We start from the raw sequence: 21,295 nt of genomic DNA, 5'->3' as shown, positions 1-21,295 counted from the left end.
ATTCAGCACGGCAGGGGGCGTCATTACAGACAAACGCAGCCGCCTGTCTACAGCCAATGTGGACAAGCTGACGTTCATAAAAATGAACCAGGCATGGATCCCACAGGACCTGTCCGTCCCTTGTCCAGATTAGACATTAACTACCTCCCCATAACCATATATTATTGGACTCCAGGGCACTTCCTCATTCAATCCTATTTTTATTTTCATTTTACCATTATATTGCAAGGCTACCCAAAGTTGAATGAACCTCTCCTCTGCCTGTGTGCTAGGCCTAAATATATGCCAATGGATTGTTGCAGTGGTGGCTGACGTGAAGCCTCATTCTCTGCTATGACATGCAGACTGATTCTCTGGTGACATGAAGCCAGATTGTCTGTTACGGGACCTCTCTCCTCTGCCTGGGTGCTGGGCCTGAATTTATGACAATGGACTGTTGCAGTGGTGGGTGACGTGAAGCCTGATTCTCTGCTATGACATGCAGACTGATTCTCTGGTGACATGAAGCCAGATCCTCTGTTACGGGACCTCTCTCCTCTGCCTGGGTGCTGGGCCTAAATTTATGAAAATGGACTGTTGCAGTGGTGGGTGACGTGAAGCCTCATTCTCTGCTATGACATGCAGACTGATTCTCTGCTGACATGAAGCCAGATTGTCTGTTACGGGACCTCTCTCCTCTGCCTGGGTGCTGGGCCTGAATTTATGACAATGGACTGTTGCAGTGGTGGCTGACGTGAAGCCTGATTCTCTGCTATGATATGAAGACTGATTCTCTGCTGACATGAAGCCAGATTGTCTGTTACGGGACCTCTCTCCTCTGCCTGGGTGCCGGGGCCTAAATATCTGAGAATGGACTGTTCCAGTGGTGGGTAACGGGAAGCCAGATTCTCTGCTATGATATGAAGACTGATTCTCTGCTGACATGAAGCCAGATTGTCTGTTACGGGACCTCTCTCCTCTGCCTGGGTGCTGGGCCTAAATTTATGAAAATGGACTATTACAGTGGTGGGTGACGTGAAGCCTGATTCTCTGCTATGACATGAAGACTGATTCTCTGCTGACATGAAGCCAGATTGTCTGTTACGGGACCTCTCTCCTCTGCCTGGGTGCCGGGGCCTAAATATCTGAGAATGGACTGTTCCAGTGGTGGGTGACGGGAAGCCAGATTCTCTGCTATGGAACCTCTCTCCAATTGATTTTGGTTAATTTTTATTTATTTAATTTTTATTTTAATTAATTTCCCTATCCACATTTGTTTGCAGGGGATTTACCTACATGTTGCTGCCTTTTGCAGCCCTCTAGCCCTTTCCTGGGCTGTTTTACAGCCGTTTTAGTGCCGAAAAGTTCGGGTCCCCATTGACTTCAATGGGGTTCGGGTTCGGGACGAAGTTCGGATCGGGTTCGGATCCCGAACCCGAACATTTCCGGGATGTTCGGCCGAACTTCTCGAACCCGAACATCCAGGTGTTCGCTCAACTCTATTTATATATATATATATATACACAGAAGCTTCCTTATATATGTGTTCAATATTTATTATACATGTATAACAATATATTGAATATAAAGGCTCTTGTGTTCAAAATAGTCGTCAAGGGAAGAACTTGATATAGTAACTGTAATAAGATATAACTCTAATATGATTCGATCATTAGGGTAATTGTCTCTTAATAGAACCTAATATTTCACCGATGAACTATTAGTGAAAAAAGTGATAAAATAAAAAATAAGTTATAAAAGTTAATTCATCTAACATATGAATCCAAAATGACACTACAATAGGATAGGTGCAAACCGTGCAAAAATATGTGCAAAATTATGCGAATTTTGTGATCTGTAAACAGAGCAATAATGTGAACCTGCCAAAGGAAAATAATTATAAAACCATCCACAATTGGACCTTTTTACAGTTACTATATCAAGTTCTTCTCTTGACGACTATTTTGAACACCAGAGCCTTTATATTCAATATATTGTTATACATGTATAATAAATATTTAATACATATAAAAGGAAGCCTCTGTGTATATATATATATATATATATATATATACACATATATATATATATATATATATATATATACACACACATATCCCGTATAAGGGTGTGCACAACCAACCTATATTTTATATTTATTCCTTTGCTTGATAGACAGGGTGTGTCTATATTGGTTGAAGTACCCGCTCCATATAGAGCAACGAGGTGAGCCGTCACAATCTAATACAATTTTATTTTTACAGACTGTCCAGAAATTTGTGAACACTTGACAACCCTGACACCTTTTATGCCACAGAACAAATCCAAGAATCGAAAAAATTGAGAATATAGTGTTGATGACTGCTCCATATAAATGGAGGTAAACGAGTTCCAATCCACAAGCTATATTGTCAGTCAGTGCTCGTTTCAGCCATAAAACCAATGATACTAATCCTAAAGCTGGTGCACAGATAAAGAATATTATAATGCACTATTGAAGGGATTGTCTCACTTCAGAAAATATCATTTATCATGTAGACAAAGTTAATACAAGGCACTTACTGATGTACTGTTATTGTCCATATTGTCTCCTTTGCTGGCTTGATTCATTTTTCTACCACACATACTGATGCAAGGTGACTGGGACAGAAGCTGCTGCGCGTGTGTGTGTGCCTATGCGTACGCCCACAGTCTTAACCACCAGAGAGGCTTTTTTCCTATACTGTAGTGTGCAAGCATGGACACCACTGCAGGATTGCTCATGTCTGCGCTGCAACACTGGTCGAAACTCCTAGAAATGACGAGTGTATAATGCAATGGAAAAATGAATCCAGTCGGCAAAGGAGACAATATGGACAATCCCAATACATTAGTAAGTGTCTTGTATTAACTTCCTCTACATGATAAATGCCATTTGCTGAACTGAGACAACCCCTTGAACCCTATAAGCCCAAGACTCATTATAGGACAGTATCTGAAAACTTAATTCTGCTGCTGAAATCCAGTCTTTTCTTACATTATAGAAAAACATGGTTCAGTTGTTTTGCTAACTGTTTCAAGCAGGACTCAAAGATTCCACTGGAATTCCAGATATCCTGTGAAAGAGGAAAGCAGGTCAGCGCGACATACTATAAAGTACAACAACTTGAGGAAGTGATAAGCATGTCAATCAGATAACAGCACAAGTGTAAGTATACACACTTATCGCTAGACATATTCTGTCTTCTCTAAACACGTATTCATACATTATTTAGTTTCCTTCACTAAGAAAATAACAGTTACTATATAGGTTTTTACAGAGATGTTAAGATTCTAAATATTCTCTGTTTTATTAGGGAAATCACCAATGTCCACAGGGTACACAGACAGCTTAGCCCTGTTCACAACTGCGTTAGAGGCTCCATCACATATTCAATCATTTTTCCAAAGGCCCAAAGCACAAGTAGAAGGCTAAGACAGCTGTAAGGATTCTGGCAATAACTTATTTGAATCTTAGTTCTTTAAACTCCTGTAAGCAACACATGGAGTTCAAAGTAGAAATTTCAACTTTTGAGTAAAATTAGAATTATGGAAGTGTACCACTACTTTAGAGGCATCTTACGTTACAAAATGCATACCCAAAGAATATTTCTGTCTAGCACTGACTAGAAAAATCCAAGAGCTTTATTATTATGTATGAAAAACACATAAGAAAGGTAAGGCTTCTTCCACATTGGCATTAGGCTTGACCAGCACGCTGCGTTCTTTGTACGGCCGCCTCTCGGCATGTTTGCAGTGCTGCAGCCACATGTCCCGTCCATCCCCATTATAGTGAATGGGGCCAGGCCGGACTTCCGGCAGCACATGAGTGCGAGCGTTAGTACGGATCCGGAAGGCTGTTCCCCTGCCGGCACAGCCTGCTGGAAAAGCCTAACGCTAATGTGAAAGAAGCCTAAATACTAAGGGGCACATTTATTAAGAACAACAGTTTAGACGCCGGTCTTAATAAAGGCCCATAGCTGGCGGTGGATCCAGTGCCAGTTCTAAATGTAAGACAGCTTCCGAGCTTCCATGGTAAATGAGACGACCCTGCTGGTCTGTCCCCTTCCCCACCCACTCCACGCCCACTTATTCAGACCCGGCGTGAACTGTGACTGAAATAAGCCTAATTTAGGTGTATTTCAGAATGATAAATGACCCTCTCCACTTATGAGTTTCAGGTTAACAGTTTAGACTGAAACATATAAGTACGATTCTCCAGTGCAAGGACATGAGGAATGACAGCCAGGCACAAATATACTGAGTGCCAGACAATTGGATATACTTATGCACAGAAACCAGTACAAGTCTGAGCACTAGAAAATCACCCTTTTGGAGGATCGGATGAGCTGATTCTATACTTACGATCTTGTTTCAGAGAACTGCATAAACAGCAATTTTACTTTTATAATGTAAGGGCAGATTTTCAAAACTACAGAAATCTATAATGTGACTGGTTACTCTGGACAACTCCTTTCCCATTGTACTAGTTTTGATAAATGTTCAAGTTGCAGCACTGGCAGCCAGACTGATCTGAAAATACAGCAGGGCAGATGAGGAATAAGTACACTCCCAAAAACTGGCCTGAGCTGTTAACAGCGGACAGAATGTAATTTGCAGGGAATTTTTATTCTTCACTGCCTCCTTGGACTAGTTTCAGATCACTCTTGGTGTCAGTAATAACAATATAACAGGGAAATCCCTAATATTTTATGTATAAAAACAAGAACCAATTAGATTCTCCCCATGCTTATTCCCCTAAAAACCATAGTGAATACAAATAAATATACTTTATTAATCTACTTGGTTTATGTGTAAAAAATTTGGGATCTTCCAGCTCTATGCCTGTTATTTACAAGGGACTTCCTGGTTTCAAAGACAGTAAACAGTGCAGACAGTGATGTGTGTGGAGCCCCTACTGAAGATAAAGCTGGCATGTCTTAAAGAGGACCTTTCACCACTCCTGACATGCCTGTTTTAATAGCTACACGCATCCCCAATGTAATAACAATTCTGGAGCATCTAGTCTTATGTCTCTATGTTGTGCCGTTCCTTTATTATTTCTACTAGAAGTTATGAATGACTTGCTATTAGCCTTCAGTAAGGGTACAGAGGGGCGGTTACCATTTGGGGTGTGTCCCTGCACAAACTGAAAATGGTAGCACTGATTGGATAGAGTAAGTTTGTGCAGGGAGACACCCCCAACTGGTTACCTCCCCTCTGTACCCTTACTGCAGACTGCCAGCAAGTCATTCATAACTTCTAGTAGAAATAATAAAGGAATGGCACAACATAGAGGCGTAAGAATAGATGCTCCAGAATTATTACATGGGGAATGCATGAAGCTATTAAAACAGACATGTCAGGAGTGATGAAAGGTCCTCTTTAAAGACCAATGGAAAAGCACAGCACACTTGCAGGAAAGATATTAGTTTCATTGGATATTTACTGCATTATGATGCATTGTGTTCATGCTGATGTACAATCATTTAAAATACACCCACATGTTAAAATAGAAATAAAGTCAATATTAATAAAACAATAAACAATGCTCCATAAAAACACAAAATAAGCATTTACTTAAAAGGGTAGCCCGTGTTGTCCATGAGAACATCCTATGTCAGAAAACTCTGTATTTGAATAGGGGAATTTCTTTTAATTAAGTTCCCTTTTTGCAGGAAGATGGAAGTACTGTATGTTAGCTGGTACAACTTATCTATCCTAGGACAATCATGTAGTTTAGTTTTAGATTGATGGGATACAGCTAAAGATTAATAACAAGAGATAAGCAAATTTCTTCAAATTTGATTTGTGTCTGAATCAGTCGATCGATTCAATTTGGCCTTCATTGCCTGGAAAACACTCTCTCTTTCAGAAACAAATCATAAAAATTCAAATTCTTTTGAACCAATTGACCTTTTCATTTCATGAATTTTAGAACTGATTCACTCATCCCTATTACTAACCTTTTACATAAAGCATTTGAAGAAACATAAAAATAAAAAAAATAATGAAATTACCACGGAGTCCTGGGAAAGCAAAAATTTGGAAACAAAAAAGCAAAATAAAAATAAGCAAACAAAAAAAAGTGTTCAACCATTCACCTTTTATCTAATGCTTAAAATTGGTTCAATGCTCAAAAATCTTATGAAATCTTTGTTGCTACATTTGCATAAATATTATAATGTATTACATATTATTAGACAAGTCAGTCAGAAATTATGTCTAGTTTTCTATGAACAGTCAAGGCAATAGCTCTTATGGGACAATACAATATCTAGAAAGTCTACGAGAAAATCTCTTAGTGCACATACCTTTGCATGCTGTTGTTCAGAGATATTAGACCACATTAGTTCATAATGTGTATATATAGTTTTGGCATGGCAGTAAAAGGTATCAATGTTAAAATCCAAGGAGTGGATGTTGTGTTCTCCAGCCCTGCAGAACAATGAGAACTAATCTGCTCGTGAAACAATACAGAACTTGCTCCGTTACTATTTAAGGAGTTTGTGAAGGCAACAAAAAGGTTTGTAGTGTTTTCCTGTTTGTGACAAGGCTAAAGCTTTAATCTGCTTCCTAAAATACTGGATTAAAGCCTAATTAGCCGATGGCAGCCTATTTCTTCATCAGTGTCAAAAGATTCAGAAAAAAGAAGTAGACCTCTTCAGTGCACGAGAACGCAACAAAGGAACAAGTTACTACCTTCAGATGCAGCAAAGTGTCCTAGCCTGCACTTGTCCAGGTCACTGGTAGTAAGTGAAGGAGAATGTCTGTACTCTGCAGTGACGAGCCAGATCTGGCTGCAAAGTAAGGAAATATAACATCTCTGCACTTTTTTTTTTCTTTTGCTTCAGGGGAGTTTACGTGGATAGCAGCCAACGAAAAAGACATTTGAAAAATTACTCCAAAGTAAATCTGAGTAAAGTAATACAACACCACAGCAATGCAAAATACCACAGTATGCATTTTTCATTGGTTCTTTAAAATAAATAAGATGAATATTGCATACTAATTGTGAACTGTAATACGTGCTAAATCTAAATGATAGTACTTAAAACAATACTACAAATGAGAATGATAGGAATTCAGATTTTATGTACACATATGCTGTTTTTTGTGCGGTATGTCAATCGATGTCAAATTTTAAACCTACACTGAACCAGAAAGGAGATCCTGGAAGATATTAGTTAAATGATAGGAAGAGAGCAGCAGAAGTGGGGACTTAAATGAGAACGAGCTGTAAAGATTCCACAACTCAATATTTATTCATATTATATGTACATGTATACTGTAAAGTGATATTTCTGCTACCTACACCAGAAATATACAATTTACTGCCACACATATTGGTAAATGTGTTGGACGTAGGTGACCTGCCCACAATCTGTCACATCACACCCACGCTCTGGCCAATTTTTGGTAAAGTGGCAAGGAGCTGGCGCATTCCAAATTTGCTACTTTTTGTCGTTATGCGCTACCTTTCCCCCTTTTAAAAAGTGGATGTGAAAGTGGTTGTGGTGAAGTATGAGAATTACTTTCATGCCAGATTTATCTAGTACTTTTTAAAAACAATTTAAAAAAAGATTGTAAAATCACTCCCATGGGAGGGGGGGGGGGGGTTTGTAGGAAAAATGGAGTAGTATTTCTAGAAGTGTACCAAACATTCAACTTTGGTGCACCTTTCACAAACTCAAAGAAAAATTTACTTCAAAATGTCCCATCAGGATAAATTCCCCCACAGTTTCCAAAAAAGAAGAGACCTACTGAGAGAGAGAGTATAGGAAACAACAACAGTAACAAAAGAGACTAAACACTGGTATTTACTACAAGGCTTTTATGGAAAAGTCACAAAGAAGATGTTTCTGAAAATGTGCCAGATAAGGCTGTGTCCAGATCTGTTATAAACTCCATTTTTATGTTTCAGCAGAAAAACAGAACTCAAGCTGTGACAGATCCATCACGACAGACATTAACGGTGCCCACCTCACCCCACTGACTTACAATAGCGTTCATTGGTTTCCATCATGGTGTCCGCCATTTTATTGGAGGCTCTGGTGCAGATGTGAAGAGAGCCCTATCTTGCTGTAATGACACTACTGATATGGAAGATTTTTACCATACCACATTGTTCTAAAATGGAATATTTAATAAGAACTATTATCAAACATTGCGATCTCTCTGTAAGCTGTCCTTAAAAAATATATTTTCGATAAATACCATTATGTTTGTTTATAGCATTACACAGACCATACAATGACAGTATTGTTGAAGTAGGGTTTCATTCGCTTATTATGGTGTTTCTTCAGTGATATGTGTTTATAGTACACAATATGATTAGACTTTAATTACTAAAAAAATCTGTCATGCTTATTGCGATGGACAAATATAGCCTTGAATCTACATTTACGGTAACTAATTGTAAACTAGTTGGTAACAATAACTAGGTTATAGAGAATGCATTCATTACACCAAGCACCATGCACAGTAAAGGTCACAATACACAAAAGTGAAAAATCTTAACCAGAACCGTAGGGTAAAAAGAGGAAAGAGTGAGAGACCACCTGCAGTGCTTCAACTTTGTAGTCTAGGCGTAACTTGGCACCACAACAGCAAAGGTTAATATATATATAATATAACTTAGTTAACTACCAAAATTGCAATGAAAATGTCTTCTAGGGGGATGGTCTTCTCAAAGAAGTACAATATAAATAGCACATATTATGGTCCATATTGATGGTGGTCTTCCAAAGACGAGGTCTTTGTAGAGATTTGACTATTTCTTACCATTGGTCACAGCAATTTTTTATTTTAGTGGCCTACACAGTATTCATCATACCCTTTAACATTAGTGTTCTAGTTGGTAAATGTGGTAAATTCTTGGTTGTAATATTTCACTAGACCTGGCCACTAACAAATGTTGTTTTATATATGAACACTTAAAGTGGTTGCCTTCAGCCAAAGGCATTTATCATGTAGAGAAAGTTAATACAAGCCACTTACTAATGTATTGTAATTGTCCATATTGCTTCCTTTGCTGGCTGGATTCATTTCTCCATCACATTATGCACTGCTTATATCCATGGGTCACGACCACCCTGCAATCCAGCATTGGTGGTCATGCTTGCACACTATAGGAAAAGACGCCAGTCTCTCTGGTGGCCCGCGACCGCAGGAGTGCAAATAGGATGACACTTATTCCTATTGTGTGCAAGCATGGCCATCACTGCTGGATTGCAGGGTGGTCGTAACCATGGAAATGAGCAGTGTATAATGTGATGGAAAAATGTATCAAGCTAGCAAAGGAGGCAATACGAATAATAACAATACATTAGTAACTGGCTAGTATTAACTTTCTGTACATGATAAATGCCATTTGCTGAAGTGAGACAACCCCTTTAATGAATATAGACACCTTTGGAAAGCCCTTATCTCTGAAGTCCTGACAGTGATGGACGAACATCTGCCAGGACGGTTCGCGAACACGATCAAATGATCGCGAACCGCAAGTTTGCGACAGGTCCCATTCATTTTAATGGCAGGCGAACCTGAAAAACCTTCAGCTCATATTTGCAGCCAAGAAATAATTACTATAAGTGCACAAATAGTCCCACAACATGGACAGTGACATACCAGATGTATTATTCGAATTTGCGATCTACATTCATAATTTTGTTCAATGCGAAATATCGACAATATATAATTTTTGCGTACGCGCATGCGCAAATGCACTATAAAGAAAGTATATTGGTATATAACACACTGCTTCAATAAGTTTTTTGGGGGGACGACTGGTATATCCCACCAGTAGAAATTATTTGTTCCAATAACGTTTGTCTCTCTATATACCTGCAGTATCGCAGCAGAACCGCACACAACTGCCGCACAATACAAATGCACTGTAATATACTTTCCAACATAGAAAGTATATTATAACATTGTACAAGGAAGGCAATCCATTAGAATATACATAAAGATAAAACGTAACCTTTAATAATGTTACTATGAGGGTCAATTCACATGTCCGCAAGTGTTTTGCGGATCCGCAAAACACGGAAACCGGCAATGTGCATTCCACAATTTTTCGACCGCACATCGCCGGCACTATAATAGAAAATGCCTAATCTTGTCTGCAATTGCGGACAAGATTAAGACATGTTCTATTTTTTTGCGGAAACGGAAGCACGGATGCGGAAGCGTGGATCCGCAAATGCGGATGCGGACAGCACATTCCAGCCCCATTGAAAAGGAATGGGTCTGCATCCGTTCCGCAAAATTGCGCAACGGTTGCGGAACCATTTTGCGGACGTGTGAATGGAAAAGATATCCCTCAAAATTAAAATAAATTCAATTATTACTGTTAAGCAAAAAGCATAGATGCGGTAGGCAATAACAAGTGCTCGGCGGCACTAAATCAGGTACTCGGCGGCACCAAATCAGAAACCATATGTCCTACCACATCCCGGGGGGTTTCAGAGCACATCCATGATTCCCGGAGGGAAAGCAAAAAACATCTATCCCTGGGCTAGATGATGATGTGGTATTGAAGGACAGGGTGGGCAAACAACTGTCCCTGATATTGCCCTACAGGGGGGTGCTATTCTGGCCCTGATAGCCTAACCACAGACCACCCGCCCTGATGAGAGCGACCCCGTCCAGAACCTTACCCTATATAAAAATGGCCCTAGTAAGCCCCTAGCCCCTGACTTCCAGGTGATCACTATATAGATCTATGTGTTTTTGACTCATTATAAAAGTATATTATAAGTATATCGCACCCCTCTGTGTATCACACAGATCGATAGCACACCTATACCTGTCCTTAAAAAGACTTTTGTGGCCCTATTAGCTAGCATTTGGTGTCACTAACAGTCTGTCCCTGCTCCACACAGCAACCTCTCCCTACACTGCCAAAACACTGAATGTAAAATGGCGGCCAGATCAGATTTATTTATAAGGTATGGGGTATGTCCATGTGCTGAAACGTCTCAATTGGCTGTCCTGTACCACCTGATGGATGTGTCATGGGTCAAAGTTCTTCATAATGTAAAAGAATATGGCGACGCGAATATCTCCATATGTTCGCATGTTAGGTGAATCGCAAATACGCAAAGTTCGCCACGAAATGACCGCCGGGCGAACCGCAAGACCATCTCTACTGACAGCTCATAAACACCCATTATAGCTAAATATATATTAAACTGGTATGAATTTAGCTTAAATAAGTGTTTATGAGCTCTCAAGTGCTTATGAGTCTGTGGGTCAAGACCAATTGAAAAAATCATTTGTAGCCCAAAATGAGTGGAATGCAACAATAAAAAACTGCCCCCAAAGATGTCCATAGTCTTTAAATCTCAGCTGTCTTGGAGACTTACTGGTTCCAGATCTTCCACTTCTACTGAAAACGATAAGGGTTCATTCACACATCCGTGTGTGTTTTGCGGATCCACGGATCCGCAAAACATGGACAGCGGCAATGTGCGTTCCGCATTTTGCGGACCGCACATTGCCAGGACTAAGAGAATATGCCTATTCTTGTCCGCTATTTTTTAGGATGGGAATTGCAGACCCGGAAGTGCGGGTCCGCAATTATGATCGGGGCCGCACGTCGTGCGGCCCCATAGAAATGTATGGGTCCGCAATTCCGTACCGCAAAATGCGGAATGGAATTGCGGATGTGTGAATGGAGCCTAATTGGAAGTAAATGGTAAATATTTGTGGGTGATGACACTAGTGAGTAGCAAGGGACTTCTTGGGAGGTGGCTGAACTGGCATTGCCTACTTAATAGATTTAGTTAAATTTTCAGATAAATCCAGTGTTTAGCATACACTTTCAGCATTAGTTACAGTATTTTATATAAAAATTGCCCTTTAGTATGTTGTAAGTCATTCATTGCTACTGAACTCTGCTCAATATCAAAGGGACTTTTTAGCAAAGTTTCAATCACTCTGACACAATTTACTGAAAAGATGCATGGCGGGGGCTTTAAAAAGGGAAGAAGTTATGAGTTATTTCCTTATTTATGTGTACAGAATAATTAGATATCATTAATGTTAGTTTCATTGTGATCGAGCTCTCAAAGATGTAAAGTTTAGTTATTTTTTGAATTTTGCAATGATTATGAGACACTACAAATGGGTTTTTGAAAAAGGAGCAGTTGTCAACATAACAGTAAACAGGGTCCATTAATAGGGAAAGTTTTTTGTCCAGACTCCACCATAAGCATGCAAACTTTGATTACACCAAGCATTCATGTTTATTTCAATGGGGAGGGGAATATGCTGCTTCTATACACCTCTGACAGTGTCTTATAGTCTGCAGAAAAAAAGAATCAAACATTTTGAAAATGAAAATGCCCAATCTCTCTTCTCCCACCTACAGGCTGGGTAGAATCATATGGCCCTCATACAGATCGTTGTCTTATTCCATGAAAGAGTCTGCTGACTCTAATCGTATGTATATATATGACTAGCAGACTGATATATCATTTTGTGGGAATAAAATTCGGCAAAACGTGTAGTTTATTCATTTTAAATTTCTGCTTATTCTGGGCTTTGAAGTCAAGTAACAGCTATCAGTCCTATCAGTGACAGCCTCACGGCTATGACTGTGTATACAGAGACAGCTGTCAATCACTGATAGGACCGCCCCCTTGACTTTAAAGCTCAGAATGAGCAGGAATTTAAAGGAAAACAATTACAAGTTTTACTGAATCTTTTCCCACAAAACTATATATCAATCTGCTCAGCTCCTCCTGCTCTAGAACACACTGCCTGCCGATTGTATTGCATTTTATGGTGACAGGTTCTCTATAAATAACACACATTTGTAATAGTTTTGCTGCACATAAGACCTATTACACAATTTCTCTCTTACAATTTGCAGAATCGAAGGATCTGTAATGAGTCCCTTACTAATGATATGTTCTTCCCAGCATCAATGTATTTTCCCCCTGCTTTCTATGCAATACTAACTAGGAAATGTAGTTTTCCCAAAGGAATCTGGACCAGAGGGATCTGCTGGCAGATTATTACACTGCATGGTGAAAAGTTCTCTTTAAGATTATGTTAATATTGTATATAAAGGTTCATTTTAACAAAAAAATCTGTATTCCTGTAATTGCTGGCCTCATGCCCTTGGGATCAGTGAATAAGGGTGGAGAAAGCAGTATCTCACTATGCAAATATGTTCACCCAAGAATTCCCATTTAGCATTATTTCACAGTTGGAATATGCTCATCAACCTACACCCTCTTTGCATTTGTTGAAGCTAATGTTAGCTGAAATGCACCCTTTTCTACTTATTTTTGTTATGGGATAAGGGAGATAGTGAACATAATGGATCAATAGTACAAGCCAAGATAAGAAACCTTGTCATAGACAGTATTTAACCTGAGAAAATGCCTCTTTAGCCAGTCAGCAGTCCTACCCCCTTCCTTAACTGCTCAGTGTCTCTTCACTGATTAAATCCTCTTAGGATGGCTCCTCAGCTTCACTGAGAGATCAGGTTACATTCTGTTGATAGAAGTCTATAAAGAGGGGAAGGGTGAAGCGGGGGAGAGAGCTGCTGGAAGGAGACTAAGGCATAGAAACACAGAGATGCTGCAAGGAAGTTTTTCCTCCCAGCCCAGTGCTGCTTCTATGGGTATACTACAGAGAGATAGGGAAGCAGGATCTCCTCCTCAGTATGTGTGTGCCTGTTATGGGGGAAATCATGGCAGCTCGTCCCCTGCCCCCTCCTCTCTCCATAGACTACTTTCATACGGTCAGCATTTTGCATCATTATTTCTACATTAAAACCAGAGACAGACAAAATATATCATGGGAGAGTGTTTTGGACCCGCCCTGGGTTTTGACTTATAGATGCCAATGTAAAATACTTACCAAATACTGGCCATAGACTATTATGGGAAGCATGAAACCTGATCTACCAATGAAACTAAAAGGCATCTCCTCTCTGAAGACAGACATGATTACCAAATTCAGAGAGAGGACAGCTAAGTGTGGTGGGGGAGGGGCTCATACGTGGACAAAAAGGCATTTTCCTCTATCTTATCCTTACTTTTCAATATGGAAAGCTGTTCATAATTAGAGGTACTCTTTAATTCCATGTTCTGTAGTGTTCTATACAAATGGGATCAGGGGCGTCGCTAAAGGCTCATGGGCCCTGGTGCAAGAGTTCAGCTTGGGCCCCCTTCTCCCTCAGTGCTTTGTGGCAAGGGGCCGGGAATAGCCTTCGTGCTGCCTGAGGCAAAAATTTAAACAGTACCCCCCATGCCAAATTCTTGGCCTAATCCCTTCCCTTCAGCCAGAGGTATAACTTGACCAGCATGCACTTTCTATAATGCAGGTGTCTTCTTATGCAGCACAAGGGTCTTTGGGACCCCTCAGGCTCCTGGGCCCGATAGCGACTGCTACCTCTGCACCCCCTATGGCTTAGCCACTTAATGGGATATAATCAATTAAAGTACAGAATGCTAAAAATGTAATGAACATAGTTCATCATATCAGGTTCTAAAATGATTGCTAATTTTATTTTATTTTAACACAATTTGCTCTCATTCACTGACAGCAAACAAATCTAAGGCATTGAAAAATGTCATATACCAGTCAATAATTTATAAAAACTAATAATTGTGGCCGTGGCCACGGTCAGTGAGGTGACAGGAGGGGGTCCTAACAGTGGCTGGTGTGTGCGGGACGTGGGCCTGCCTAAAAGAGGGCCAAAAGACACCGGGTAGGAAAGGTGCTGTTTAATGCGTGTGGAACAGATTACAAAACCAAAGAACGGAATACCTGGCGGGTTTCAGTCAGCGGATCCGGAATGTACCGGGAAAAACAGGCAGATCTCCACCTACCCATGTGGCGAATGACGTGCGGAGGTGTCCCGTGCTTGGAAGCTGCGGAGGCCGCTCCGATGCGGAAGGAATGACCCGATATAGTTTTGGGGTCCACCCCTAACCCAGCGACCAGGGAACGGATGTATGAGACAAACTGTGGCGTGGATAGGGGTTTCCCTTGGCACGGGAGCAAAGGAGCCTCTGGATCCGGAGAAGGCGTGGAATCAAGGAGACCTCGGAGTACCACCACCGGGCACCAGGCGTTTTCGGACTTGAAGAAGCGGATCTGTATGGGAGGACCGGTTTGCGACGTCTTGGTGGACGGAAGGCTTAACACCAGATGGTCCTGATTCCAGGACAGCTGTTTTTTCTTCAGGAAGATCGTCTTCTGGGAAGAGACTGAGAATTCTCCTGGGCGCAGGAAGCCGTAGAAGCTCAGGTACATTGCGGCCTTGATGACCAGGCTAACGGAAGGGCCAAAAGGGTTGCCATCTAGGGATGCGGATAGTTGCCTGAAAAGTTCGCCGGAGACCGGTCGACGGGAAGGATTTGAGTCCTTGCTGCTTTTTTTAATGCCCCTGAGAGTGGCCTTGACGGCTTGGGATGTGAAAGCTGGGCGAACTTCAGGATTCTGTAGAACCAAGAAATGTTGAGCCCCGGCCAGATACAAACAGATGGTGCTGGGTGCCAGCTTGAGATTGACATGGCAATGGGCCATGAAAGCCATGATGTATGACACGAAGGCTGTATCTTGCTGAGGATGATCTTTGGAAAATTTTTGGAACAGGTTCCAACCTGTGTTATAATTGCGGGCCGTGTTGACCGAGAGGGACCGGTGCATGAGGTCCTTGGCGGTAGCTAGCAGTGACCTCAATCCAACATCAGGTTGTAGAAACTGGGAATCCGGGCCCCGGTCTGGTCTGCTTCTGGACACACCTGAAAGAAGGTTTGAAAGTTGAACCTGGATAAGGCATCGGCCGCCGTGTTGCTGTTACCTGGGATATGGGCACAAGTGAAATGAAAATTATTGACCATGGCCAGCCAGACCAGTTTGCGCAACAAGGACATGACCCTGGCAGATTTGGCTCGGCCTTTGGAAATGATATCCACCAGGTCCTGACTGTCAGTGATGAACATGACGGAATTGGCCCAGAGGTGACCCCAGACAGATGCGGCTGCCACGATGGGGTAACATTCCAGAAACGGGGATAAACTGAGGGACTGTGGGTCAGCACTGACCTGAGGAGGCCATGGCCCAGCCAACCACTGGGATCCACAGATGGCCGCGAAACCCTGGGATGCCGCGGCATCAGAGAACACCCTGGCGGATGACTGGGACCATGGGGGCACGAACAGGCTGACCCCGTTCCAGGTGGAAAGGAAGCTGTCCCACATGCGCAAATCTGCCATGGCAGCCCTGTCCAGGTGGATGATGCTGCTGGGTACGGAGGCCGCCGGAAGGAGTGAGAGCAGGCGGGAGATGAAGGCCCTGCCCTGGGGCATCACCCTCAAGGCAAAGTTCAGCTGGCCCAGGATGGACTGGAGCTCGACCTTGGTTACCTGGGACGAGGTGATGGCCCCTGCCACGACTTCCCGGATCTGGGACAGCTTTGCCTCTGGAAGCCTGGCCTCCATCTGGTCGGAGTCCAGGACAATGCCCAGGAAGGTGATGGACGTAACTGGCCCTGAGGTTTTCCCCTGCGAGATGGGAATGCAAAGGGCGGAAAAAAGCTCCAGGAGGGAGTGCAGCCCGGCTGGCTGACATAGCGGAGGTTCTATAAGGAGGAAGTCGTCCAGGTAGTGGATGACCGCTGGGGTGCTGCCGTGGTGGAGCAGGATCCAATGTAAGGCCTGCGCCAGCTGGTCAAATAACCACGGGCTGCTTTTGGAGCCGAAGGTCAACCGGTTGGCAAAGTAGAACCTGCCCTCCCACTGGATACCATAAAACTGCCATAGGTGTGGGGCGATGGGCAGCAGTTTAAAAGCATCCGCTATGTCGGCTTTGGACAGCCAGGCGCCTTTCCCAGCGCTGAGGATGAGGGCGATGGCCTCGTCAATGGAGGCATATGACATAGTAAACTCCTCAGAAGGAATCAGTGAGTTGATGCTGGGGATGACAGAACCATGGGGGGCGGAGAGGTCGTAAATTAAACGTTTTTTATTCAAGCCCTTTTTGGACACAATGCCTATGGGGCTGATCCGCCAGCGAGAGAAAGGAACTCGGCTGAAAGGGCCCAGGAGGAACCCCTTCTCTACCTCCGAGTTCAGGAGTTCCCGAACAGCGGCAGGATCTGCACTGGCCGACTGCAGATTGTCGCACTCGCAGTTGGAATGGGGGAGTGCCACCAACCCTGTGTCGAAGCCAAAGCAGAGGCCCGTGATAAGGAAATCCGCAAAACCCGGCACCGGATGCTTCCGTAACAGGAGGGCCAGGAGGTCAATATTGCAGTCGGCCAGTCATAGGCGCTTGGACGCCTTCTTGGGACATGTGGACCTGGGATGAGCCCTGAAGCAGATGGAGCAGATGTGCAGGGCCCTGCACCCGCTGAACAGACATGACCCGAAGTTGAAATTGTTGCACACTTGACTGTTGCCAAGGTACACGATGGGTCTGCCCAGTTTATCGGTGGAGGAGGGGCTGCGGGATACCCCAGAGGGGCCTGGGATGACCCTGTCTGGCTCGGCCGTAGCAGTTTGGGACACCACTCGGTGGCATGAAATATCGACTGGCAAGTCGAACATGCGGGGGCCCGGAGACCGGCTAAGTGCCGGCAGAACAATTCCATGTCCAGGGTGGCCCAACTGACAGAAAACTGAAACTGGGTCAGCGCGGCAGCGGCCTTGGCTGAAAAGCCTTGGTCATAAAAAGCCGTGCCGCCGTACTTGTGCCCCAGATCAGTGACCCTGTATAGGTATGTGTCCAGCTCCTCCCGGCGAGCTGGGTAGGCGGAGCAGATCACATCCCTATACAGGCTGAAGGCCAAGACAAACTCAGGCTCCGTGAGTTTGCGATTGAGGCGGCCATCTTTGGCCCGAAGGACCACCGAGATCTCCCCGCAGTCAAAGGTCTTATTATCAGCCGCATCGTGGGACGCAATCAGGATGGACACGAGATTCACGTCCTTGCCCGCCAAGATGTCCTTCCTGATGTTGTCCGGCACGAAGTGTGCCGGAGCCACCACGGGAGCGGCAGGGGTCGTACCTGGAGCTGATAGCTGATACAGAGGGGGATCGATGAGAGGGACCACCGTCTGGGATGGAGCCGGCGCCCTGGCCTCCAAGTCCACCACCCTGGACCTGATGTCGGCCACGGACGAGACCAGCGAATCCATTGAGGCCTGCAATTGCACCAAGGACTGCTGGATGTACGGGGTCGGATCTTCTCTCTCAGGAGGACCGGATTCCGTCATCAACAGCCTGTACAGCTCCACCTTTCTGGCTGAGGCTGGGTGCCTGATGCCCCTTCTGCTTAACTCTGCCACCAGCCTCGGTACGGTCCATCTTCGGAGGGACTCGGGCCCGCCTTGGCCAGAGACCGAAGTACCCGGGAGGGATAACGCGTCGTCCATATCTGAGACCTGAGACATGGCTCCGCAGCTGGTCGAGACTTAAAGCGAGACCTGGAATTAGAGACAACAATATGGCAGCTGGAACGGACATGGGGACCGTGTACCGCGGCTGCTGCGGCCGTGGGTGAATGTATGGACGACGTACCTGAGAGCTGGGATTCGACACCCTTGCCTTACCGTCTAAGGATCAACGAGAACGACCCGGCTGGCCCTGAGGACTGGAAAAGTTAGGAGCGACGTGAGAAAATAGCGGAGTGGACCCGGAAAACAATGCAGATGCGGACGGACACGCCACTGTGCTAGCTCAAGGACGGAAACAGCGGGGTGAGGAAGAAACACTGAACGAAGAACAGAGGAATATCGGGAGAGCCCGGAGACAGAGTTGAAGACTGCGGTGAGAAGGAGGCCTGAAGGTACCGGGGTGGGTGGCGAGGAGTAACCTGAAGGTTTCAGGATGGGAACGCCAGCAGGGTTGCCTGGGTGCCGCCAGGTACGAGGAACTGCAAGACACCTGACGTGTTGGTTGCGACCGTCACGGGGGTTGTGTGCAGTGGGCAGAAGCAACCAAGAACGAGACCCTGGTGCTGTTGGCAACGGGGGACAGAGGAGACCCCTGGGCCCCGGGGTACCTGGCCAGAGAAGACCCCTGAACGTTTCAGGCTAGATGGACAGAGAAGACACCTGCACGCTTCAGGAACCTGGACAGAGAAGACACCTGAACGCCTCAGGCTAATATGGACAGAGAAGACACCTGAACGTTTCAGGCTAGATGGACAGAGAAGACACCTGAACGCTTCAGGCTAGGGTGGACAGAGAAGACACCTGAGCGCTTCAGGGTAATTGGACAGAGAAGACACCTGAACGTTTCAGGCTAGGGTGGACAGAGAAGACACCTGAACGCTACAGGGTAATTAGACAGAGAAGACACCTGAACGTTTCAGGCTAGGGTGGACAGAGAAGACACCTGAACGCTTCAGGGTACCTGGACAAAGAAGACGCCTGAACGCCTCAGGCTGAGATGGACAGAGAAGGCACCTGAACGCTTCAGGGTACCTGGACAGGGAGGACACCTGAACGTTCCAGGTTGAGTAGGAGATGCCGAACGGAGGAACTGCCGCATTAACTTACCTGAAAAACCCTCGAACTAACGAAATCCCGCGAGTGGTTGGTAGCAACCTTCTGCAACCTGTGAGAAAGATAAATACCATATTTTTTTTTTTTATTATTTTTTTTTTGGGTGAGACCGTAATACCCCCGCCCAATACCTAAACCGGATGTCAGATTGTTGCGACAAGACACGGCAGGGACCACGCACGCTACTGGCACCTAGAAAAGAAATAAAATGTGAGGATGGGGGGCGGCGATGACCGGGGGTCCCGCGAGGCCAGGCTGGAAGGTCGTGGGATGAAGGGATGGAGCGTGGCTTGCTGGGGCATGGAAGGGCCTGGGGGGCCATGGACCGGACCCGGGAGGCGTGGAGGTGTGTGTGAGCAGCTGGCCTGGCAGGTGCAGGAGGCACGGATGGGTGGATGCCAGCCAGGGACGGGCGGACTGGCGGAGCAGTGGCACGTGGAGAAGTGCCGGCCTGCATCCCACGGATGGGGGAATGTGACCTCCAGGCACTGGCGATCCAGGGTGCAATATGCCAGCACCGGCGGGTTGCGAGCAAGGTTGCCCCATGCATGACGCATGACTCTGCGTGCAAATGCAACCTCCATTGAGATGCATGGTGCAGTGCTGCAGGCTCTGCACAGCCCAGGAGACTATGGCCTGGAGGGCCAGCCGGACAGAGGGGACGGTGGGTGGGCACCAGGAGGGACCCTGACTCAGACTGGGGAAGCGCATCGGTCGGAGCGGGGGAGGCGTGGGCGGCTGGCGTGCCGCCCGGCTGTGGAAGGGAGCCATGGCAGCGGTCAGGGCTCCTCCTCCGCTCCCCCCCCCTCTCTCTCCCAGCAGCCGGCGCTGAGAACGGCAGCCGGCCGCTGCGATCGGGACTCGTCCGCGCCAGGGCCCGACCTCTCGCGAGAGTACGGGCGTACCGGAGCCTGCGAGGGTTGGGGCGGTGTGAGAGGCTGCGGCGCCGACAAGACCCCGACACGGCGAGCGGATCAGCGGAATGACCGGGGACACGAGGTGCGAGGCGGGCGGCGCGACTTACCTGACGATGACGCCTACCGGAAGTGACACGAGTCACAAGACGAACAATGAAGCGAGCGCGGCAATGAGAGCTGGAAGCAGGGGGTTTAAGAAGAGGACCTGGCCCCTCCCACAATTACAGGCTGCATGCAGCCTTAACTATTAATCACTGTTCCCAAGTGTACCAAAGCAACAGACTTAGGCTACTTTCACATCTGCGCTTTGTATTCCGGTTTTGAGATCTGGCAGAGAATCTCAAAACCGGAGAAAAACGCTTCCATTTTGGCCCCATGCATTGTCAATGGGGACAAAACAGATCCGTTTTGTTCCGTTTTGTGACTGTACACAAAACTGCTGCAAGCCGTGGTTTTGTGTCCGGTCTGTGAAATGGAGCAAACCGGATCCGGCACTAAAAACAATGTAAGTCAATGGTGCCGGATCCTTTTTTTTTTCGAATCCGAAAACGACTGATCCAGTACCCATTGACTTACATTGTTTTGAGTGTTGATCCGGTTTGTTCAGTTTCAATTTAATACAACTGCACCCTGATGTATTAAATCGAATGGAAGAGTTTTGTTCCGGTTTTGAGATCCTCTGACGGATCTCAAAACCGGAATACAAAGTGCACAAGTGATAGTAGCCTAATAGAGGCCATCCCAAAATGACAACTTAGCACCTGTCTATGAGATGTTACATGGGTTTAACTGAAGGGGAGACAACCTATGGGAACCCACTGTTTATGACATCAGGGGTACA

General features: G+C 45.1%; 1 protein-coding gene across 6 annotated transcripts in view; it reads right to left on the bottom strand.

Moving 5' to 3' along the window:
- ARHGAP28 (Rho GTPase activating protein 28) overlaps positions 1-21,295 on the bottom strand; it is a 215,134-nt gene that overhangs the window by 126,529 nt on the left and 67,310 nt on the right. Inside the window, exon 2 of one of the 6 annotated variants that reach the window (XM_044293643.1) lies at positions 6,312-6,435. The exons of 4 other annotated variants lie outside the window; for them this stretch is intronic. In XM_044293643.1, coding sequence (XP_044149578.1) covers positions 6,312-6,319 — 8 coding nt within the window. In that variant the 5' untranslated portion in view covers positions 6,320-6,435. Of the gene's footprint in view, positions 1-6,311; positions 6,436-6,699; positions 6,786-21,295 lie in introns of those variants that run through there. One more of the 6 variants, XM_044293646.1, reaches the window with a different exon arrangement.

Source organism: Bufo gargarizans, chromosome 5 (assembly GCF_014858855.1).
Source record: "Bufo gargarizans isolate SCDJY-AF-19 chromosome 5, ASM1485885v1, whole genome shotgun sequence".
Lineage (NCBI taxonomy): Eukaryota > Metazoa > Chordata > Amphibia > Anura > Bufonidae > Bufo > Bufo gargarizans.
This window is presented reverse-complemented; position numbering and strand designations above follow the sequence as displayed.